At 36.9% G+C, this 24993-nt stretch overlaps 1 protein-coding gene across 3 annotated transcripts in view; it reads left to right on the top strand.

Moving 5' to 3' along the window:
* The window catches only part of Nipbl (NIPBL cohesin loading factor), a 173611-nt gene that overhangs the window by 135845 nt on the left and 12773 nt on the right, over positions 1–24993 (top strand). For all 3 annotated transcript variants that reach the window (XM_042261454.2, XM_042261453.2, XM_076551803.1), the window contains exons 29-42: positions 21–167; positions 1011–1145; positions 4855–4953; positions 5998–6051; positions 11816–11924; positions 13316–13452; positions 17148–17288; positions 17490–17583; positions 17971–18125; positions 19114–19204; positions 22025–22198; positions 22548–22738; positions 24077–24184; positions 24607–24807. In XM_042261454.2, coding sequence (XP_042117388.1) covers positions 21–167; positions 1011–1145; positions 4855–4953; positions 5998–6051; positions 11816–11924; positions 13316–13452; positions 17148–17288; positions 17490–17583; positions 17971–18125; positions 19114–19204; positions 22025–22198; positions 22548–22738; positions 24077–24184; positions 24607–24807 — 1836 coding nt within the window. The remainder of the gene's footprint in view (positions 1–20; positions 168–1010; positions 1146–4854; positions 4954–5997; positions 6052–11815; positions 11925–13315; positions 13453–17147; positions 17289–17489; positions 17584–17970; positions 18126–19113; positions 19205–22024; positions 22199–22547; positions 22739–24076; positions 24185–24606; positions 24808–24993) is intronic.

Genomic DNA, 24993 nt, shown 5'->3' on the forward strand with positions numbered 1-24993 from the left:
ATTCCCTCACTCTTCTTTAGCTTGACATGCAGCGAGGAGTTCATGGACGATTAATGGATAACTCCACTAGTGTTCGAGAGGCGGCCGTGGAATTACTAGGTCGATTTGTCCTTTGTCGACCTCAGCTTGCTGAGCAGTATTATGATATGCTGATTGAAAGAATATTGGTATTTTCTTCTGTTTTATAGTAGTTTAAGAATATAATTTGCCTTAAACATCACTAAATTAATCTTAAAAGTATAAATACCAATTACAATTTTATATTGCCTAATCTGTGGACTATAGCATCATTCTAAAGAAGGTTATGCTTTCAAGAGGCAAGCTATTCAATGTTATGAAGCCAATTGTTGGTGAAAATAAGATCTATTTTTCAATTACTGTTATACCAATTTTTAATGAGTAATTGATAGTAATTATGTATGATAGTTAACTGGTTTTGGAGAATACTCTAGAATAATTGTATTATCAATGTAGAGTGAGTGTGTGTCTATCGCTCTCTGTCTGAGAATTATTTTCATGACAGGCACACCACAAGCATATTGATTTGTTATAGAACTACACATCAATGCATTAGCACACAAAATTCTGTAACACTTCAATGACAAATATTTATTACCATTAGTATAGTACAAGAGTAGTTAGTGCCGAAAGTTTTACCTGATTTATCTTAAGCACTTTGTTGTCCACATCATAGATAGCATTTCATATGCTATTGAAGTACCAGACAGTATTCTAAAAGTTTATCATCTTATTCAAATCTGGTGAATTTATTCTCTGGTCTTGAGTTTATTACTAAGTGTATATACTTCCATGTTATATCATATTTTAAAAGTAAGGACAATAAACTAAATATATTTATAACATGTGAAGAGTAAATATGCAACATAATTTTCGTTTAACAAATAGGGATTAAAATGCTTATAAGAAATCTTTAACTTTATTTTGTCAAATTTCACACACTTAAAACATCTGAATTTTCCTAACATTTGAAAATATATTTTTGTCCTTAGGATACTGGTATCAGTGTCAGGAAAAGGGTAATAAAGATTTTAAGAGACATCTGTATTGAACAACCAACATTTCCAAAAATTACAGAAATGTGTGTAAAAATGATTCGTAGAGTCAATGATGAAGAGGGCATTAAGGTAAGATGAAAATTTCTTTTTCATTAATGTTTACAGTAATTTAGGTACTTACTGAATCTAATTTTTTATTTTGTTTCTAGAGTTTATATTAATAAAATATAAATACAAATATATAAATAATCTTTCCCCACCTATTCAAGCATTACAATATTTGTGTATTTAATTATAGAAACTGTTCTATCCGGGGCTGGAGAGAGGGCTCAGAGGTTAAGAGCACTGACTGCTCTTCCAGAGGACCTGAGTTCAATTCCCAGCAACCACATGGTGGCTCACAACCGTCTGTAATGAGATCTGGTGCCCTCTTCTGGCCTGCAGGCATACATGCTGTGTACATAATTAATAAATAAATCTAAACACAAAAAAAAAATCTTCTTTAAAAAAAAAAAAGAAAGTATTCTATCCAAAGAGATTACAAGGTTATCTGGATTTTTAAATAGTATGTTGATTTTCAGTTACAGACTTCCCTACAACCTATACAGCATTTTCTTAATTGAGATTCCTCCTCTCAGATGTCTTTAGCTAGTGTCTAGTTGACATAAAACTATGCCACATAATAATCCCTTGTCAAGCTTGACGTGCAAACAAATCACTGTAAAGCCACAACTTTTCCTTTCTTGTTCATCCTCAAGATCATACATTAATATAAACCTCACAATACGAAGCATTTTATAAACTTAAAAAGTCCCAACCGGGCAGTGGTGGTACACACCTTTAATCCCAGCACTCTGGAGGCAGAGGCAGTGGATCTCTGTGATTTTGAGTCCAGCCTGGTCTACAGAGCAAGTTCCAGGACAGCCAACACTACACTGAGAAACCCTGTCTCGAAAAATTTTTTAAAAAAGTCCCACATTCTTACAAATTCAAACATTTTAAAAATTTAGTCTATTTTTTAAAAAAACGTCTCTTAAAATAGAAAGTCTCTCAACCTTGGGCTCCGATAAAATCAAAATTAAGTTAAATACTTTATTTTAAGAGGGAAAAACCAAGGCACAATTGCAGTCAGATAAATTCGGGAACCAGACTCCAAATAGTGTAAATCACTTAATGTCCAATATCTGGGATTCACTCACAGTGTGGGCTCCTCCAAAGGGCCTGGGTCACTTCTCAGGCTCCACCCTGCAATAGCTTGTCTTCAAGACTCAGGCTGGCTCCTCTCCAGGGCTGCTGCTGTTCTTGGCGGTCATTCCATGGTACTGGCATTTCAAAATACTGGACCTTCTACTGCAATTGGACTGCACTTTCACTAATAGCCTCTCATGGGCCCTCTTCACGATGCCATGCCTCAACCTTTCTCCATGACCCCGTCAGTTCTGGGGCTTCCACTGCTACTCTGGCTGCACCTTCACAAGTGGCCTCTCCTGACTTCTCACAGTGCCAAGCCTCAGCTGCTCTCCATGACCCCTTCATGCCTTTAAAACCAGTACCACCTGGGAGACTCTTAGACATGACCAAGTTTGTCTGCCGGCACAAGGTACAATCTTGGCCACCTCTGAACACAGCTTGTGTGTGCTGACTCTGAGAAAAGACTTCCCACAAAATTTCACTTCAGTGATGCTGATCCCTTCTTAATCACTTCCAATTTTTCTGCTCAAGCTAACCAACATCTATTGTCCCAGTAGAGCAAAGTTTTTTCTCCAGTGGTTCTAGTATCTTGTTAATTGCAGCTAGCCAGAATCATAAATTCTTAACTCAAAATAGCAAATGGCTCTGATAGAGTCAATAAGGGACTCACAAACTTCCTTCGGAAACTTCACAACCCAGGCCTCCATTTCCGCATTGCTCTCAACATTCTTCAGTCTCTCCCAAAAGAGCTCACCAAGCTTCGAACACTCAGTGGTTTTTCTTGCCCAAAAGAAAAGTCCTACGCCGGGCGGTGGTGGCGCACGCCTTTAATCCCAGCACTCGGGAGGCAGAGCCAGGCGGATCTCTGTGAGTTCGAGGCCAGCCTGGGCTACCAAGTGAGTCCCAGGAAAGGCGCAAAGCTACACAGAGAAACCCTGTCTCGAAAAACCAAAAAAAAAAAAAAAAAAAAAAAAAAAAAAAAAGAAAAGTCCTTCCACAATCCTCCCAAAAATAACATGGTCAGTCCATGACAGCAGTGGCCCACTATCCTGTTAACCGATTTCTGTACTAGTTAGGGTTACTCTTGCTATGATGAAACATCACGAACAACTTCATATCACTGTTCATCATTGGAAGAAGTCAGGACAGGAACTCAAACAGGGCTGGAACTTGGAAGCAGGAGCTAATACCGAGTCTGTGGAGGGATGCTTGCTCCCTCAGGCTTGCTCAGCCTACTTTCTTAGAGATCCCAGGACTTAAGAGGTAGCCTCACCCACAATGGGCTGGGCTCTCTCCACCAATCAATCACTAATTAAGAAAATGCCGCCTTTAATCCCAGCACTCGGGAGGCAGAGCCAGGCGGATCTCTGTGAGTTCGAGGCCAGCCTGGGCTACCAAGTGAGCTCCAGGAAAGACGTAAAGCTACACAGAGAAACCCTGTCTCGGAAAAAAAAAAACCAAAAAAAAAAAAAAAAAAAAAACCAAAAAAAAAAAAAAAATGCCTTGCAGCTGGATCTTATGGAGGCATTTTCTTTTCTTTTTTTTTTTTTTAAAGATTTATTTATTTATTATGTATACATTGTTCTGTCTGTACGTATCCCCACAGGCCAGAAGAGGCACCAGATCTCATTACAGATGGTTGTGGTTGCTGGGAATTGAACTCAGGACCTTTGGAAGAGCAAGCAGTGCTCTTAACCTCTGAGCCACCTCTCCAGCCCAGCATTTTCTTAATTGAGGTTCCTTCCTCTCAGATGACTTTAGCTTGTGTCAAGTTGACATAAAACTACCCAGCACAAGTTTCTCCCTTTAAAGCAATAACAGGGAGCTGCATAGATAGCAGTAAGAGCATTTGTTCTTCAAGCATGAGGACCTGAGTTCAAATCTCCAGCACTCACATTAAAAGCTGGACATGGCCACATGTGCCTGTACCTAGCATTGGGCAGGTGGAGACAGGCAGATTCTGAGGGCTTGCTAGTTAGCCAGCCTAGCCAAAACAGCAAGCTTCCAGTTCAATGAGAGCTCATGTCTCAAGACAGCTATGTGAAAAAACGATAGCTGTAAACACCCTGATGACCTGCTGTGGTCTCTATGTGCACTCATGAGCATACACACTCACATATGTATATGCATACAGCACACAAACAAACAAATAAATAAATAAAATAAACAATAAAAGTGCTTTTAGTCTGATCAAAAACATTTCAGGGGCTGGAGAGATGGCTCGTCAGTGTGCTTGCTACTCTTGCAGAGAACCCAGGTTCAATTTCCAGCACCCATACCAGGTGGCTCACAGCCACCTGCACTCTAGCTCCAAAGGATCCAACACCTCCTCTGGCTCCTGCAGGCACTTGGTAATGCACATCTACACAGGCACACATACATAAATATGTGTTTAAAGAATTTTGAAAGTATTTTATGCAGAAGCTATAGGTTAAACATAGTATTGCCCATCATCACCAGTTTGAAAAAGTTCATAATTTGGGAAATGAGTTGGTCATTTGAATCATGAATAAATTTATAATAAACTCCTGAAAATCTATTTTTTAGCTATAGCTTTTTGTTGGGCCTTAATGGGAATTTACAATTAAAATTTGCCATTTTTGTTGTTAATAATTGACTGGGTTTCTTTTCTTTTTTTTTCCCCTAGAAATTAGTAAATGAAACATTCCAAAAACTCTGGTTTACTCCAACTCCACATAATGACAAAGAAGCAATGACAAGGAAAATCTTAAACATCACTGATGTGGTAAGAACAATGGACACGAGTGTGCGGTTACTGAGTGCAAAGCTAGCTGAAGTCCACCGCATCTTAGGAGGGTAGAGGCAGTGATGAAATACCTAGCCGTGCCTGGTGTTAGTGCAGCTTCCAGTACTGCTGGACCTTCTCCTGGGGCTGAAGGAAAAGGAAAAGGATGTTTGCACATGGCTCTGCTTCTTGATACTCATATGTAGAAGCATTGATGTTGACGTTTTCTGTACTTCCATAATTGAAAAAGGAAGAGAGAAAGAAGAGGACAGCTGTGTACTGCTGCACTAGCAACCTGCAGATAACATTTAGAGTAGTTTAGGTTTTAACACGTAAATGAGCTATAATTTGCTGATGTGTGTTGAATATTAGCAATTTTATAGACTCGGTTACACGATCATCTCCATTTTCACTCTTACAGTAAAGCTATTGTCTAAAGGGTTAAGGAATAAATATTTTTATTTTCATTTTTTGAAACCACAGATTTTTCTGATAGAGCATGGCATAAGCTATTTTTTTTTATGATTTGATACCATCTTAGTCTTTTTAATATTATACTAATTTCTTTAATTTTTCAATATTGCAAGTGTTTGAGTTACTGGAAAAAAAGTTTACTTTAAATACAACCTTTTGGGGTTGGGGATTTAGCTCAGTGATAGAGCGATTACCTAGCAAGTGCAAGGCCCTGGGTCCGGTCCTCAGTTCTGGAAAAAAAAAAAAAGACAAAATATTATAATAAAAAATATAACCTTTCAAATTTAAAAAGTAGGCATACACTTCATGTTACAGCATAACTAAAATGTCTGCTTTAAAATAAATGTCTTTTTTTTTTTTTAATAAGATTTTAACATTTTCCCTTCCCTTCCCTCCAAACTTTCCCCTATACCCCTCATTGCTGTCTTTAATTCCATGGCCTCTTTTTGCATTGTTATTATATGTATGTATATGTATGCATACATATTCTTAAACATAGCCTTTCAGTCTTTATAATGTTACCATAAATGCCTTATTTTAGTAGTTTGATTGACTTTCTTTTCACTGTAGGTTGCAGCATGTAGAGATACTGGATATGACTGGTTTGAGCAACTCCTTCAAAATGTGAGTGTAATTTTGATGACATGAAATTTAGTAAAGGGTCTTTATCATTTTAAAAATAACTTTTCAGGGCTCGAGAGATGGCTCAGTGGTTAAGAGCACTGGCTGTTCTTCCAGAGGTCAATTCCCAGCAAGCACATGGTAGCTCACAGCTGTCTGTAATGGAATCTGATGCTCTCTTCTGGCATGCAGGTGTACATGCATATAGAGCACTATATACATAAAATAAATAACTCTTAAAAAATAAATAAAAATAAACTTTTCAGTTCTTCCTTAAATATTTGTGTTTAGTAGAAGAAGCTTACTTCAGCATGTTAAGCTATGTGCTTTAATTTTTGTATTAAGTCAGTTATCAAATTGACTGCTAAAAATATTTTCTGAAATACTAATTAAAGTTGTAGCTCCACTTTCAGATCATTTTTTTCTTATTCCTTTAATGCTGAGCATTGGTTCTCAACCTTCCTAATGCTGCAACCCCTTAATACAGTTCTTCATATTGTGGTGATCCCCAACTGTAAAATTATTTCATTACTATTTTATAACTATAATTTTGCTGCTGTTATGAATCTTAATATGTAAATATCTATTATGTGTGATATCTGATAAGCAACCCCTGTGAAAGGGTTTTTTGACCCCCACACCCCAAGGGTTTGCAACCCACAGGTTGAGAACCACTGATCTAGAGACTACTCATGAGATCTTTAAATAAAAATAACATTAAATACATAATTATTTGGCATATTACAAAATATATAGACTTTCTTTTAGTAGTATAAATTAAACCACAATTTGGACTTTTAGAAATTTTCAAATAAGCGTATTCATCTCCCAACTGTAATAGTTACTAGTATTTTCAGTCTTTTTTGGAAGTTGGCAGCATGTGTGGAGCTAGAAGAGAATGGCAGGTGGCCTGTCATTCTCCACCTTATTCTCCGAGACTCTCACTGAATATGAAGTTTACTGATTTGGCTAGGCTAGCTAACCAGCAAGCTCCCAATACCCACCTCTTTCTGCCTCTCAGTGCTGGGGTTCTGGACAGCAGCCATTCCCAAGTTTTATGAGGGTGCCAAGGATTTGAACTATAGTCCCCAAATGCTCTTTCCCACTGAGTTATTTTTGGAGGCAGTATCTCACTTTATTCCTCAGGATTGCTCTCAAAACTCTACACTCGGTGATACTTCCACCTCTGCCTACCCATCAACTCTTCTTTCATCTGTCTTTCCTCCATCCCTCTTTCATGGCAGTTGATGGGGGGGAGCACATGCATGCATGTGTGCATGCATGTACAGGCCAGATGAGAGCATTGGGTCCCCTGAGGCTAGTATTACAGGTGCTTGTGATTTGGAAGAACAGTAAGTGCTCATAAACTCTGAGCTATCTCTCCAGCCCCAGACACAGAAACTTTGTTACACGTGACAGAGAACTAACCTCTCTGCAACTGTGTGTGCATACATTTCTAGAGGAAACAGGAAAAGTGTAAGGAGTGGCCGCTGGGGCTCTCAGGAATTCTAAAGTCAAGACTATACAGCACACCTACCGTTTCCATGCTACCAGACATGCATGCATATGTTCCATTTAACAACTTTCAGAAATTTATAATTTTACAGAATTTTTTCTTGTGAATCAGTAATTTTCTATATATGGGATATAATTTCTTAAGGAAACTTCAAGTACTACGTTAAATAGCTTCAAATTCATACATGCAGCAATTTATGCCAAATGAAAGACTTACACAGAAGAGTATTATTCCACATATATATGTGTGTGTTTGTATGTATAAACAGGTATGAATTAGCATTTCTAGCCTTTAGTCCGCTAGATTTTCTGTCCTTTGTCATCTGTCATCTGATTCCTCAAGTTTTGTGAATTCCACAGTGTAAAATGTGGCCCTCATTTAGGAAGTAAACATTCTCAGCATGAACTGTTGAGAGTAGTCATTGCTTATGCGTATTGCATACATTTCCTATGATGTGTCCTCATGTTTTTAAGAGTCTATTCGCGTGTTTCTCCTCGTGTTGCTGAGAGTTGAAGCTCAAGCTTTCTGTGTACAAAGCCAGCATTCTGCTCTTGAGTGGAGTTATACCTAGCCCTCTCCTCCCATGTTTTGTTGTTGTTTTAGTTTTAAGACAGGGCTCTCATTGTGTAGACCTTCTGACCTGGAACACTCTATATAGAGACCGGGCTGGCCTTGAACTCACCGAGATCACCCTGCTTCTGCCTCCGGTGTGCTTGGATTAAAGACGTGTGCCAACCCACATTGCATGATCCAGTACTCTTGAGGTTGAGACAGGAAAATCTTGACTTCAAGTACAACAGGCTATCTAGAAAGACTGTTCTATAAAATAGCAAACAAAAAAAGAAAAGATATATTTATTTGTTTGTTTGGCTTTTCAAAACTAGGTTTCTCTGTGTAGCCCTGGCTGTCCAGGAACTCAGTCTGTAGAGCAGGCTGGCCTCGAACTCAGAGAGATTGACCTCCTGAGTGCTGCGATTAAAAGCCTGGGCCACCACTGCCCAGCTAAAGAGAGAGAATTAAGGGGTGGAAACTGTTAAGGTCACTTGTTGCTCTTCCAGAAGACCTGAGTTCTTTTCCCAGTATCCATATGACAGCTCCCAACCATCTGTAATTCCAGTCCCAGCGACTCCTGACACCCTGTTCTGACCTCTGAGGTCACCAGACATGCAGGTGGTATATATACATACATGCAGGCAAAGCACTCATACACATAAAATAATAAATAGATCTAAATAAAAAATAATTTGTGTCTGTAAACACTGCCGCTCAGTGAGAATAGGTTACAGGCTGTGCCTTTCTACTCTAGAAATCTAAAATCTGAAGTACTTCCAAGTTTGAAATATTTGAGCACTGAGATGACTTCTGCAAATTGAAAATTCCACACCTGACCTCATTTTGACAGCCAAACTCACACATACTAAAATTACCTTTAAGCAATTTATATAAGGAATATATGAAACTTAAATGAGTTTCCTATTTAGATCTCTGTCCTTTGCCCAAGCATCTCCTTTGTGTTGTATGTAAATAACCTAAAATCTAGAAGACTTCAAGTCTCAAGCATTTCACATCAGTGTTTCACCTGTACAATCACTTTGGAAAAGATTATTTCAAGTATACACCATTGAAAATTGACTTCATCTCCACACAGAAGAGTGGCTAGACGGCTTGTGGCATACAAAGAAGACTGCTAAATAGCAGTGAGGTGATAGGAAACTAACTATCTGCAACAACCCCAGTTAAAGTTAGGTCATAATGTTGAGTAAAAACGCAAGACCCAAAACACTAACCAAATTACATTTTTGAAGATGAAAATTTAAATTAAAAAAAAAAAAAAAAGCTACCAGGACAAAGCATGGTGGTACACACCTTTAATCCCAGCACTCAGGAGGCAGGAGCAGGCAGATAGATCTCTGTGAGTTCAAGACCAGCCTGGTCTACATAGTAAATTCCAGGACAGCCAGAGCTCCATAGTGAGATCCTGTATCAGAAAAAGATAACAACAAAACTGCCAGCGTAGGCATTTCTTTATGCAAGGGAATAATAAAATTTCTTGAGTTATTTCATAGGATTAGAAAGCAAATACCTTGGTACATACAAATTACTGGAAATAGTCTTGAGTTGGGTTTTATTCTTTATAATTAATATATTAATATTAATTATATTAATGAATATATTAATGTATTATTTATAATTAATATATTAAATCACATACCAGTCAGCAGTGATAGTACCATGAACCAAAATTTATAATAAATTATTTTGCATGTACTTGATGCCTTAGAGAGGAAAAAGGAACAAGAAATAGTTTGGGGTAGTTGCATTGCTTTATGTAAACCAAACTGGAGTATGATATTGGTAGCTGTGCTTAAGAAAGTAAATTGTAGCTTGAATCAATGAAAATTTGCTGTTTATAATTGAAAATTGGGGCTGTCTTTTATTTATCTTTTAATTGAACAATGATGCTGTGCATATTTCATATTGTTCTGGTTGCTGTCACTCATTTTAAACTATCCAGGTGATTTTTTTTAACTTGAGGGCAGTTTTATTAACATTTGAGAGAAAAACAGCAGGAAAGATGCAGAAGGATCTCTGAGTTCAAGGACAAACAGGGCTACATAGACAGATGGGGAGGGCGGGCCAGGGGATGGGGTGGGGTGGACCAAAAGGAAGGAAAGGAGCCATGTCTTAAATTAGGGTGCATGGAAGCCTACAGGTTCAGCAGTGGGGCTTAACAGGCAGCATCATGGCAAGGAGAAGAGGGATAGCTTCTGAAAAGATTGAGGAAGACCGGAATAGTCAGAAAAGTCCATAATGCTCAGACTTGGTCCAGTAAAACAATAAAAAAAAAATTATTTAAAGATGGAAAGGGAAGCTGGGTAGTGGCAGCCTTTAATCCCAGCACTCGGGAGGCAGAGCCAGGTGGATCTCTGTGAGTTCGAGCGAAATCCAGGACAGGCACCAAAACTACACAGAGAAAGCCTGTCTCAAAAAAAGAAAAAAAAAAAAAAAGGAAAGGGAAGGCTAGAAAGATACCTGAGCAGTTAAAGAGCACTTATTGTTCATAACAGAGGACCTGGGTTTGATTCTCAGCAGCCACATGGCGGCTCACAATCACCTAGAGATCCAACACCCTCTTCTGATCTCTGTTGGTACCACGCATGCACTTGGTGGACAAACGTACATGCAAGCAAAACACTCATACATAAAATAACAATAAATAAATAAAACAATAAAAAGAAACTTACACTTTTCGTCATTAAGACTCAGAAAAGCAGTAGGGCAGTGGTAGTGCATGCCTGTAATCACAACACTCAGGAAGCAGAGACAGGTGTGAGTTCGAGGCCAAGCTGGTCTACAAATTGAGTTCCAAGACAGCCATAGCAATAAAGGGAAACGGTCTCAAAAAAACAAATGAAAAAGACTCAGAAAAGCTGGCAACCTAGCAATATAGTGCTCTTTGTAAACATCTATGGATCTTGTAGTGAAAGTTTAAAATCATGCATTTTTACAATGTGAATATTGAAGTTTTGTTTTACTTCATTTTAGTTCCTCCCATATGAGCCACTCTTAACTTGTTGCAACTCTCTCAGACACACGGAGATAGAATGTTTTCCAGAAAGTTAGGTCTGGAAAACTCCCCACAGAAATGAAATGCAACTTTCTTTTAATATCCCTAGAAATATTCAGCTAATTATTATTGACAAAACAGATATGCCTTAAGTCATTTTTTCCAGTGACCTATGATTATAAGATTGCATTGGTTTTACTTTTTTACTGTAGGTAAGCTTACCTCCATCTTCTTTATTGTTCTTCGTAGTATTTTTAAGCTCATCGTCTTAATCCTTTGGCAAAGAATGAAGCAGAAAAAAATCTGCCAAAGAATATGCCATTATGTTTTATAATTGCAAGGCTTAAGGTGTTATTCAGATACAATTGTTAATTATTTAAAATAATTCAGCTACCATCAGATAGTGGTTCTGTGGTCTTGACTGGCATGAGAGAGAAAATTTTTCCTGCATCTCTCCAGTGTTGGGCCCTGCACACAGCAGTTTAAATAGTTTGTACTAAAATTGTTGACTTTGCAAATGCTGATTTATAAGATACTTTAAAATATGTCATAAATTTTTTCTTTGTCTTTTAATATTAAGAACTAAAAAACAAAAATGCTTATTGATATTTAATGTATGAACATTTTCACTATTGCCTGATAAATAATTTTACTGGGATTTTTTTATATGTATACATATATAGTTGTTGAAGTCTGAAGAGGATTCTTCATATAAACCTGTGAAGAAAGCTTGTACTCAACTTGTTGATAACCTAGTTGAGCATATTCTTAAATATGAGGAGTCTCTAGCTGGTAAGACATTTTATATATTGTTCCTTAGTTAATTTTATGAGATTTTTAAGTATTACCCTTTTCTCAGTTTTACCTCTGGATTTGCTTGCCTGATAACTAACTGCATCACTTTTAAGAGTAATTTGAGTTTCATGATATAAATTTCTGTTTGATAATTCATTTTAGATTATGTTGTAAGATCGCCTAGATCAAACTATAATAAACGCATAAATCTTATCTCTTCTACATATCTCTCATGTATTTTAGATATTGAATAAAAGTGAAGTCCACAGCCCAATATGCTTTTTAATGGCAGCACAAAAGTATTTGGTATTATTTAAATTATAGAAAACTTTCAAAGAAATTGTAGTGGCCATTAAAAATGTTGTTAAAATATTTTACTACCTTTCTAATATTCTTTCTAGTTGTTTACAAAATTTTCTCAATATTTAATGTTTAATTTATTAAAATTTCTCAATCTTAATTTCTAATCTGTTGAAATTTTTAATGTAAGTTAAGTACTTAATATTTTATATTATCAATTATATTATGTCAGTCACAAATCTGGTCTTTTATGAAAAATTGTACAAAAAATATAGTATAGTTGGTACCTATTACTTAAAAGCACAGAGTATTAATTTTACTTCCCATTTCCTGATGTATGTAATGAGGAGCAGCAATAGACCTCAGTTATTCAATTGAAGGACCAATTCCTCTAGTGGAGATGTCCCTTACGGCCCCTAGAGGAATTGTAGATATCCTTTCTTTTCTTACACAGGGCTTATTGTTGTTTTTCTTTAAATTTTTCTCATTTTTCATGTGTGCATTTTTTCCTTTTTATTTTTCTCATCCTAGACTTTATTGGTGTTAATATCTGTTAATGTTCAGCATTGTTAATCATCTCTTAAAAAGTATATTTTTTAAGAACCAAAGTATCTCCGAACTGGCCTCATTTGAACAGTATCTTGTGTAACCGCATAGAACCTTAATCAACATTCTCTTTGTCACTCCTAATTGAACATTCTCACCAGTACTCTTGAAACACAGTAGTATCACGTAGCTAAATTGGTTTTGTCTTCTCGCATTTGTTTTCCTGTATTCACTTCCATTTATAGACAGAACCAACTTATTCCCAAAGACTCTCCCTGAACTTTCCAACTTCATTCTTCTTTTAAACTCAGTCACACCCCTTACAGTGGAACTAGTCTTTCTTAGTAAGACCTCTGTACTTGGTCTTCATTGTGTAATGTTGTACCCAGAAATGAAATACGGGTAGTCTAATGCCATAAGGAGTACTGATGCGTTTTAATAAGGCCCATACTGGATCTGTTAAGTTGAGTGAATTCAGTAATTGTCTGTCTGATTTTCTCTACTTTGTCTTATTTTAGTGTCTTATTTTTCTATTGTTTCAGATTCAGACAATAAAGGTGTGAATTCTGGAAGATTAGTAGCTTGTATAACCACTTTGTTCTTATTCAGCAAAATAAGACCCCAACTCATGGTTAAACATGCCATGACTATGCAGCCGTACCTTACCACTAAATGTAGTGTAAGTATAAATGCTGTCTTTTTAGTTGGTTGGTTGGTTGGTTGGTTGGTTTTTTTCAAGACAGGGTTTCTCTGCCCAGGTTGTCTTGGAACTCTCCACCTGCTTCTGCCTCCCGAGTGCTGAGATTCAAGGCATGTACCACACACCCAGCATGTATTGTCTTGTTTGTTCTTTCTTTGGTACAGCAGGTACTAAGTACTTTAAATTTAGAATTCATGTGTACTACATACACATTCTCACTGACAGATAATCTGTATCATTGACTCAGATTTACATTCTAATGCTTGTTACAAGTTATCTAAAACATCAACAATTAAAATCCAGGCTCTATTTCTCTGTTAGTTCTTAATCTACCCCCTTTGTAACTGTTTAATAAATGTTGTAGCTCTTGTTAAGACCTAAAAGTGAAGAAAAGCAGAAATTGTTATTTGAAGAAACTTACTAGATTTTGGATTCTTAATTTGTAACTCATTTGTCTTTCATAATATATTTTATTACATTTATTATAAAGCAATATGTTGAATATGGAACATCTAGTATCATATTAGAGACACTGATGTATTAATATGCTATGTTCTCCTAAAATAATGAAATTCACAAAATATTTCTTAAATAAAAATAATAGTGTAAATCAAATGAGATTTTTTTAAATGGGATGTATAACAGCATAGTAAATTGTGATTTCTTATGCTAAATTTTAAAATGTTCTAGAAACTTACAACTCTTACTTTTCTTGTATACTGTGTTCTAAAGATGTAACTTTAATAGTTTTCTCTACTAGGTTTGTTTTTCTTCTGTTATCAGGTGTTAAGCAATTTTCTCTTAATTTGTAAGTTCCATGAGGACCTCGGGGCTGCCTGAGAAGTTTTAAGGATCAAGAAAAGTAGTAGAGAATAAGAAATTATATATTATATAAATCATATATAATATATATACTATATTATATATATATATATATACTAATATATATATACTATTTCCAAGACACTAATTCCATCTAGGAGCCTATTATAGATCCAGAAATAACTTAGCTTCATACATAATCTGTAGCTAATAGTTAGCTCATGTCTGCTTAACTCTGTGATCAGATACTTTGGGGAACTTTATATGCATTGTCTCATTTACTTTGTCAAACACTAAAATCCTTAATCCTAAAGAAAGGAAACTAAAGCATAAAAAATATAAATAGCTTACTTCGTGTCACATAGCTCCTCAGTGCCATCAGTATAATTTAGTGCCATACTCTCCCTCTAGAATCTGGATAATATAAAATACTCTGACACTTTGAAACATTGTTGCATCATATTTTAAGGTGTTTTTTTTTTTTTTAAGATTTATTTATTTATTATGTATACAGTGTTCTGTCTGCCAGAAGAGGGCACCAAATCTCATTATAGATAGTTGTGAGCTACCATGTGGTTGCTGGTAATTGAACTCAGGACCTCTGGAAGAACAGTCAGTACCCTTAACCCCTGAGCCATCTCTCCAGCCCATTGCATCATTTTATTGAGCAGATTCTCCTGACACACTTTGAAACATTGTTGCATTTATTTATTGAGCAGATTCTCCTGATATACACTTTGAAACATTGTTGCATTCATTTTATTGAATAGATTCTCAGGAATAGGTTCACCAGGACATTGGAAAAATTTGGGGTTTTTCTGTTTGCTTCTTCATGGGCTTTGTTTTATTTTTTACTTGATATTTGAGAGATCATTAGATATGATCTTTAGCTGTTTTGAAAGGCAGTGCATAGCTATTGGGATCATTTTTGTACCCTTTGCTAATCTAACAGGGGTAAAGGAATAATTCCTTGTTGCTCCACTTCTAAGAAAATTAAGCATTTTTCATATTGACTAGTTGGCCTTTTTCTTTAAATTGAGTACTCATATAGTTATCCTATTTTCTTTTAATTGTGTGCCTTCTTTCTAAGTTGGAAAATTCTTTAAGTAATTTAAACATTTTAGATATTTACCAGGCATAGTGGTGCACACCTTTAATCCCAGCAATCTGGAGGCAGAGGCAGACAGATGTTTGAATTCAAGGCCAGCCTGCTGTACATAGAAAGTTTCAGGATACCTAGGGCTCTATGGACAGGCTTTGTCTCAACAACAACAAAAAAAATATTAAGAAAGTTTTTGGGGCTGGAGAGATGGCTCAGAGTTTAAGAGCACTGACTGCTCTTCCAGAGGTCCTGAGTTCAATTCCCAGCAACCACATGGTGGCTCACAACCATCTATAACGAGATCTGGTGCCCTCTTCTGGCCTGCAGTCATACATGCTGTATACACAATAAATAAATAAATCTTAAAAAAGAAAGAAAGAGAGAGAGAGAGAGAGAGAGAGAGAGAGAAGAAAGAGAGAGAGAGAGAGAGAGAGAGAGAGAGAGAGAGAGAGAGAGAAAGAAAGAAAGAAAGAAAGAAAGAAAGAAAGAAAGAAAGAAAGAAAGAAAGAAAGAAAGAAGTTTTTGGCCAGTAAAGTAATTTACCCAAAACAAATACCGGTTATCTTTTGCTTGGCTAGATCAAAGGCATATGTACAAAACCCTTCTTTCCCTTTACAACCTGCCCCCCAAAGCTAGTAATTCTTTGAGAGAGAATTAGCTGATTAGAGGACAAGTGGGAAAAAGTTTGTGTTACAGAGCTGCAGAGATGCTCTGTGGTTAAGAGCATTTGCTGATGTTCCAGAAGATCCAGGTTCAGTCCCCAGCACCCATATGGTAGCTCACAACTATCTTTGACTCCAGTTCCAGGGTATCCAGTGCCCTCTTATGACCTCCATGGGCACTAATCATACACATAGTACATACAAACATATAGACAAAATTCTGATACACATAAAATAAATAAAATCAAAATTTTTTCATGCTTATTTATTTTTTAATCAAAAAATCTGTAAGTATAAAATTAAAAATACATCTAGCTAGTTCTGGGATAATAAATATGTTTATTAAATAAAATATATTTAACACAGCATTTCTCAACTCCAGCACTGACAGAGCTGGATAATCCACTGTTGGTAAGAGCTCTCTCTTGTTGTCTTGTGGAATGTTCAACAGCATCTTTTGATCTCTGTCCAGTAAATTCCACCTCCCACAGTGACAACTGGAAATGCTCCTAGCATTGCAGAATGCTTGTAGGTAGAGAATGGAGAACACAGTCACCCACAGTTGAGAACTATTGGTTAATAACCTTCATCAAGAAGGTTAGAACTTAAATTAAAACTTAAAAGGTGCCAGTCTCTATAAAATATTCCCATACTATTTAAATATTTTGTTTAAAATTGACTTATATTTTGTTTTGAGGGGGAAATGTGGAGCTGAAGAGATAGTTCAGCAATTAAGAGTACTAGCTGCAAGCAACATGGTACACACACATACATACAATAAGGCAAACAGTCATACTCATAAGATAAAAATAAAGGAAATCCCAACATTGTTTTAAGTGTGACAGCTTTAACATTATTAAGTGCCCCGAGGTCACATGGTAAGTTATTGTTAGAGCTAGAGTGCAGACTGGTGATAATCTCTCAGCTGCTGCTGCTTTCATACTTGGGTAGAAAGTTCCTTTCTAGTACTTTTTAACATTTCAACTGTAACATTACATACATAATGTTCTATTCTTATACTCCAGACATAAAGCTATATATGGCTTCTTAAGTTTTAGATATTCATAAGGTATTGATTTTCTTCTCAGACGCAAAATGATTTCATGGTTATCTGCAATGTTGCAAAAATCCTTGAGTTAGTTGTACCACTGATGGAACACCCAAGTGAAACTTTCCTTGCCACTATTGAAGAAGATCTGATGAAGCTGATCATTAAATACGGCATGACTGTGAGTAGTTTACCATCTCTGTATTGTAGTGTGTAAGACACAGATGAAGGTTTGTAGCATATTGCTATATAATATGTCAGAGTTAAGTCCCAAGATCTTTTATTATATTTTAAGACAAATACATAAGAAAGAAAAAATGATCAAACATTTCAACTGTGTTTTAGTTTTTACTTAAAGAGTAACATTCTCTCTCTCTTTTAGGTAGTACAGCATTGTGTGAGCTGTCTTGGGGCTGTTGTAAATAAAGTGACACAGAATTTTAAATTTGTGTGGGCCTGTTTCAATAGATACTACGGTAAGTTCAGTGCCTGGGCTTTCTAATTATTTGCTGCTAAGTTCTACAAGTGTGTCTGCATCATTAACATATCTGATAAAGGAGAGCAGTGAGGAAATAAGTGTGTTCTCCAGTGTCCACACTTAGAAGTTCTCTATGATCTTTGGTATTCTCATTAGTTCAAATGTTTCTCCCTTTAAAATGATAAGTTTTCTGGCTGCTATATAAAGTACAATTTTAATATTTTTTTTCTTACATTGTTTTAGCTCTAAAGGATCCACACATATTATAAATGTATTTAATACTTAAAACCTTTAGTGAAAGTTAATTGTATTTTATTAGTAATTGTTTAAACATAATTCAAAGATAAAGAGATTACTGTAAATAACTGCTATTTATCTTTACTAGGTGCCATTTCGAAATTAAAAAGTCAGCATCAAGAAGACCCAAATAACACTTCACTTTTAACAAATAAACCAGCACTTCTTAGGTCCCTCTTCACTGTTGGAGCACTCTGTCGGCATTTTGATTTTGATCTGGAAGATTTTAAAGGCAACAGTAAGGTAAAGATCCCAGTGTTACTTAGTGTGCTGTAAAACACAGTCCTGTGACCCTGAGTAAGGAAGAAGGCAGCACTAGAGAAATGTACTGAGACTTTTGGAAAGAGCTGGTCCAACCAAGCATGATCTCTAGACTTCCTGCTAATCTGTGACCAGTTATATCAGTTCGTTAACATAGGCACACCTTAGAACAGCAGTTGTGGCACATACTTGTCACAGACTATCACATCAAATGCCACTATTCTAAAGTAAATGGAAAGACTGGAAAGGTGGCTCAGCAGCTAAAAGCGCTGTCTGCTCTTCCAGAGGACCCACGTGGCAGCTCACAGCCTTATGGAACTAGTTCCTGGGGACCTGACATCCACTATGGCCTCTGCAGGCACCAGGCACACCATGATGCACAGTCAGACGTGCAGACAGAACACCTATGGAATTGATTTTTTTTTCCTCCCAGTGTTGTGAATCAAACCTAGCACCGTGCATTTGCCAGGCCAATTCTCTGCATCTGACCAACATCCACTGTAAAGTTCACATGAAAATTCTCCTTGTTGCTTTTAGGCATCTCCCCTCCCCCGCAGGGCCCCCCCCCCCCCCCCCCCCCGCCCCATAGCTGGGAATTGAGGGCCAGTGAGGTGGCTTAGCAGGTAAAGGAATTTGCACATAGACTGATTACCTGAGGTCCATCCCTAGATCCTACAGGGTGACAGGAAAGAACCAGTCCTTAGAATTAATTTTTCTGGCTTCCACACCACACCTCCACACAGGCACTATGGGGCCTGCACATTCTCAATCTCTCTCTCTCTCTCTCCTCTTCCTCCCTCTCTCTCTGCCTTCTCTTTCTCCATCCCTCTCTATTTCTGTCCCTCCCTCCCTTCCTTTTTCTCTTTCTTTTCCTTTCTCCCCCCCCCTTCCTCTTTCTTACACATACTTGAGAACTTACTCTGACATTGAGTATTCTTCTTGAATACCTTTAATATGCACCCCCCCTTAGGTTAACATAAAGGATAAAGTACTTGAGCTGTTGATGTATTTTACGAAACACTCAGATGAAGAAGTACAAACAAAAGCCATCATTGGTCTAGGTAAGTCTAAATTTTTTAGTGATTTTTAGCTCTTTGAGGGGGGTGGAGTAAGCTTTTTGACTATTGTGAGTCTAAGTTGTTGGTTTATTTAGACATATTTCTGTTGGCTGTGTGATCTGATGTGGAGAATGAAGAACTGGGGTTTCAGAAACCTGAATTCTGTCCATGTTTCAGCCTGTGGCCTTTCTGAGTAACTCTGATCAGGCCACTTGTCCCTTGGTCAGTTTCTTGGTCAGTAAAGTGGAGATAACAGTACTGTGTCCCACCCCTCCTTCCTAGAGCTAGCTTAAGAACAATGGCTGGGGCACTGTAGTCCTAAGGACATAGTGAAAGTTTGTGCATTTTGCATTTCTTAAAATGGTTCTTTCCTGCAAATAATGTTACGTGTATCTGCCACTTGTTAATGGACAGTCTATATAGACTTAATTATAGGAACAGTTGGGATGCATACCTGGTCCATGTTCCTTTTCCAGAAGCACTAGTGTAATAAAAACATGTTTTGCAAGCAACTCTGTACAGCTCACCTGGAAAAGAATTAGAGTATAGAGAATTAGAAACAGGAAAGTATTTAATTGCCTAAATTAAACACTCTTTTTTAAAAAGGAAAGAAATCTAAAACTCTCAGGCCAAGGACCTGTAATAAATTTTTTTATTTATAAAAGACAAAGAAAAAAGTATGTCCTATACTTGGGGTTTTATTGTTATTATGTGTTTTGTGCAAATACATATAAAAATATTCAGTAACTTAATTGTTGGAAATATTTTGATAGCATTGTCAATGTTAGTAATTTAATTAATTTTCATGAGTAATCAATGATGTTTGTCTTGAAAAAAGTGAGTGAAAAATGAAAAAAAAGTGAGTTGAAAACAAGGAAAAAAAGTGAGAGAAAAGATTCTGAGTTACCCAAACCCTATTAAATCATGTTGATAATTTTATATTAATTGCCTTATTCTTCCTCATTTCTTTCATAAGTTACTTAAAAGCCAGCTGTGATTGTGGGTGCTTTTAATCCTAGCATTCGGCGGGCAGAAGCAGGCAAATCTCTTTAAGTTTCTCCAAGTAGACCCCAACTTGGTCTACATAGGGAGTTCCAAGTCAGTTAAGATTGCATAGTGAAGTCCTCTCTCAACAGTACTTACAGGAGGAGATACAGTAAAACAGTACTCACAGTAGAAGATACAATAAAACAGTACTCACAGGAGGAGATACAGTAAAACAGTACTCACAGTAGAAGATACAGTAAAACAGTACTCACAGTAGAAGATACAATAAAACAGTGCTTACAGGAGGAGATACAGTAAAACAGTACTCACAGTAGAAGATACAGTAAAACAGTACTCACAGTAGGGGGTACTGTAAAACAGTACTTACAGGAGGAGATACAGTAAAACAGTACTCACAGTAGAAGATACAATAAAACAGTACTCACAGTAGGGGGGGTACTGTAAAACAGTGCTCACAGTAGAAGATACAATAAAACAGTGCTTACAGGAGGAGATACAGTAAAACAGTTCTTACAGGAGGAGATACAGTAAAACAGTACTCACAGGAGGAGATACAGTAAAACAGTACTCACAGGAGGAGATACAGTAAAACAGTGCTCACAGTAGAAGAGACAATAAAATAGTACTTACAGGAAGAGATACAGTAAAACAGTACTCACAGTAGAGGGTACTGTAAAACAGTGCTCACAGTAGAAGATACAATAAAACAGTGCTTACAGGAGGAGATACAGTAAAACAGTTCTTACAGGAGATACAGTAAAACAGTGCTCACAGTAGAAGATACAGTAAAACAGTATTTACAGTAGGGGATACGGTAAAACAGTGCTTGCAGTAGGAAATATAGTAAAAATGTAAGCATCATTTATTAATTAGATGTGATATTACCTACATGCCCATGTATATCCCTACGTATTAACTATAGATAATAAATTTTATAGAGTGACAAAGCCAATTATGTTATGATAATTCAGAGAACAAATAAATGAAGTTTTAATTTAAGGAAGCAGCACTGTAGAACAGTCAAAAAAGTTACATGGGCCATGATTATCCTGTGTGACCTTGAACTAGTTGTCTAATCACTCTGCTTTAAGTCTGGTGGTTTGGTTTTGGTATTACTAATGCTTGCTGACATCAAGAGTCAATTTTCTCTTATTAAACATTTATCTATATATGCGTTGATAATTTTATTTTGCTAGTTATTAGTGGTTATAGTTAGCATTGTGGCCTCAATTTGGGGCCATTTGAGAGAGAATTAGGAAGATAATTCTAGTTCTGTTTTTAAATTCTGTTTCATCGGTGAATATATTTCAATATTTTTTTTAGTTTGTCACTGTAGTACCTTCTATTAGGGGTCTGAAAAAAAATGTTTGCAGACATTACATCTTAAATCCTGACAACATCCCTCTGAGGTAGGCGGGTGGTAAATATTATTGTCCCCATTTTACAGATGGAGAATTGAGGCAAAGAGAGATTGTGTGACTCACCCAAGGTCACACTACAAGTCAGTGGTGGAGCCAGGAATAGAACCCAAGACTCCTGACTCCTAATCCACTCCCCTAGCCACTAGGCCCTGCTCCCTCCTCAAGGTTTCCTCTTGTGTGAAATTCTCCTTTGAAATGCAATTTCTTGTTTTTAATTCATGGGGAAAGAAGTACCTGCTCTAATGCTTCTCTAGGTAAGGCCACCAGCATATTCTTCCAGTCATTTTAAGTTTAAATTTTTGAAATAAGGAGCTCTTTGTATAATTTGACATTTTCATTGTGTTCTATTTATCTTTAGTAGGAATATATAAAGACATTTTTCCATTTTTCTTAGGCTTTGCCTTTATACAGCATCCAAGTCTAATGTTTGAGCAAGAAGTGAAGAATCTGTATAATACTATTTTATCTGATAAGAACTCCTCAGTGAATTTAAAAATACAAGTGTTAAAGAACCTCCAGACGTACCTCCAAGAAGAGGACACGCGGATGCAGCAAGCAGACCGAGACTGTAAGTGAGAGCGTGCGTGCTTGGGGATGGACAGTGCGGCTGGAGTTAGCACACTGAAACCCCGCCTCCCAGAGGAGGACGTCGGAACTCGGGGGAGGGAGACTTAGTAAGCTCAAGTCCATAGGCCCAACGGTGTGCTTAAACTCTCGAAACAGTTACAGAATGTAGGTGTCTACAAGCACTAACACCTGCCAGGAGGAGAGGGATTACGGTTCTTACTGTTCTCAAGGAGCCTCTGACACGGTTGAGGACAGAGGATTGGGAACCACTTTGTGGGTTTGAGTTGTAGTCAGGAGTAGTAAGCAGAGGTAATTGACCTTGATGTGTTTCTCCTTTTCCTTCTCTGTAGGGAAGAAAGTTGCAAAGCAGGAAGACTTAAAAGAGATGGGAGATGTTTCCTCGGGGATGAGTAGCTCCATCATGCAGCTTTACCTCAAACAGGTGCTTGAGGCCTTCTTTCACACCCAGTCAAGTGTACGCCACTTTGCTCTGAATGTGATCGCATTGACTCTAAACCAAGGTCTTATTCATCCAGTTCAGGTAAGCAAGTTTTATGATAAAAGCACTCACTGACAGCCAAATGAACTGTGTGATGACGCCATGATGGGAACATCATTAATTCTTTATTCCGCTCAATAAAATCTATGTCCTAAACTACGGCGACCACTATTCTTATCCCCCTCCTTTCTTCTTCTTTCTTCTTTCTTTTGTTAAGAGTTAGTCTTACAACATTACCTGGGCTGTCTGTCCTCAACTCATGGACTTAAGTGTCCTTCTGCCTCAGCTTCCTAGGTTGTCTTCAACTCTTAAGAATCTAAACTCTGAATGATCTCTTATGTTGCCACTGCCACAAAATACCTATATATTTATGTTAAACTTCCACTCTCTACTGCTAGAAAATACCCTGTTGTCTCACTAGCTTTGATAAAATTCTTTTACACAGATCCCTAAGAACCAACAATGTGTAATCAGTGAAATTAAATAGGTTAATATTTCTTTAATATTAAAGAGAATAATAAGCTAAATAGGATGAAGTTTTGTTCTGCCACAAAATAGTAAATCCCATCATCTGAATTCCATTTTTCTCTTTAAATTGGAGGTAACATCAACTGTATAGCATGTTAAAACTTTGCAGTGTGGTTGGGATGATAGCCTAAAAGGCCAGGGGGAGGGTCACAAGCTATAAAACTTCCAGAGACTATGAATATTGTCTCCTCCTCCATAGAGTTTATTCTTATGTACACTGATATATTGGAAAATGAATTTTTCTGATATTTTCTAAAACGTAACTAAATATATGCTTTCTAATGTAAACATAATGAAATGGGTGTCATAAAACAGCACATTGACAAATATTTAGTCTGTTTTTCATCATTCAGAGCTGTTAAAATCACTTTTCAACATGCAGTAGTATATTGAAACTTTTGTCTTTTTTAAATACTCAGAGATAGAGCCCACAAGAAAATTCAGTGCATAAAAGAAGAGGGTGTGTATGTGTGTGTGTGTATGAGAGAGAGAGAGAGAGTCCTTGCTTTAAGTTAAATCAAAGAAAGATTATCACTTTTCAAAGGACACCAAGATAGTTAAGAAGGTCTGTACGAACTCAAAGAAATCCGCCTGGCTCTGCCTCCCGAGTGCTGGGATTAAAGGCGTGCGCCACCACCGCCCGGCCTGGGCTACCAAGTGAGTTCCAGGAAAGGCGCAAAGCTACACAGACAAACCCTGTCTCGAAAAAACCAAAAAAAAAAAAAAGAAGAAGAAGAAGAAGATCTGTACTGCTACATTTTTATATCTGATGTATAAGCTTGACATTTGTTGAGATGCATACAGAATTTTTACTGCTGTGATGTCTTATAAAGGCTTTTTTTTTTCTCCCAGTGTGTTCCATATTTAATTGCCATGGGCACAGATCCAGAACCCGCTATGAGGAACAAGGCTGATCAGCAGCTTGTGGAAATAGACAAAAAATATGCTGGATTCATTCATGTAAGTGTTTTCAGTAAATTAGTATTGCTCTAATAAACCACTGCTTCCAAATCATTATTTTAGTATGATTTACTTAATATTTTTCTTAGCTTCAACCAATTTTATTTCTCAGGGCGTTTATTCTAGCTTACAATTAATTGAGACTAGACCAGGGTGACTATTCAAAAAAAAGTCAGGAGGCATGAACTGTAGACCATGCTTTAACCTTGGCTAGCAATAACTTCTAGACCTTGGGTTTTTGTGTGTCTGGAATGATGGGGTTACAATAGATGATCTCTACTAATCCAGTACCTCATTCTATGATTTTTATTATTTTGAGTAAAGAAACCAAATAATGAAGTTAGCCTTGAATGTAATGTTCAGGGTATACTTGATCTGAGTCTTAATATCCCTAGTGCAAATGAGGCCTTTATTCATTTCAGATGAAAGCAGTGGCTGGTATGAAGATGTCTTACCAGGTACAACAGGCGATCAACACGTGCCTAAAAGATCCTGTCAGGGGTTTCAGACAAGATGAGTCCTCGAGTGCTTTATGTTCACACCTCTACTCCATGATCCGTGGAAACCGCCAGCACAGACGCGCCTTTCTTATTTCCTTACTCAACCTCTTTGATGACACAGCAGTAAGCATAAACTTTCTTATTGTCAAAAAACAAATGTTCTAGAGACTGTGTGCCTAAAAGAGGCATGACTTTTCAATATTACCATTTTGGTAAATGTCGTTGACTATGTTGTGTTTCCTTAACTTTTACTTAGTTACTTACAAAGTTCATGGTCACAATGAAAAGAGGCATTTTACATGAGAAAAA

This window comes from Peromyscus maniculatus, chromosome 15, assembly GCF_049852395.1.
Source record: "Peromyscus maniculatus bairdii isolate BWxNUB_F1_BW_parent chromosome 15, HU_Pman_BW_mat_3.1, whole genome shotgun sequence".
Taxonomy (NCBI): domain Eukaryota; kingdom Metazoa; phylum Chordata; class Mammalia; order Rodentia; family Cricetidae; genus Peromyscus; species Peromyscus maniculatus.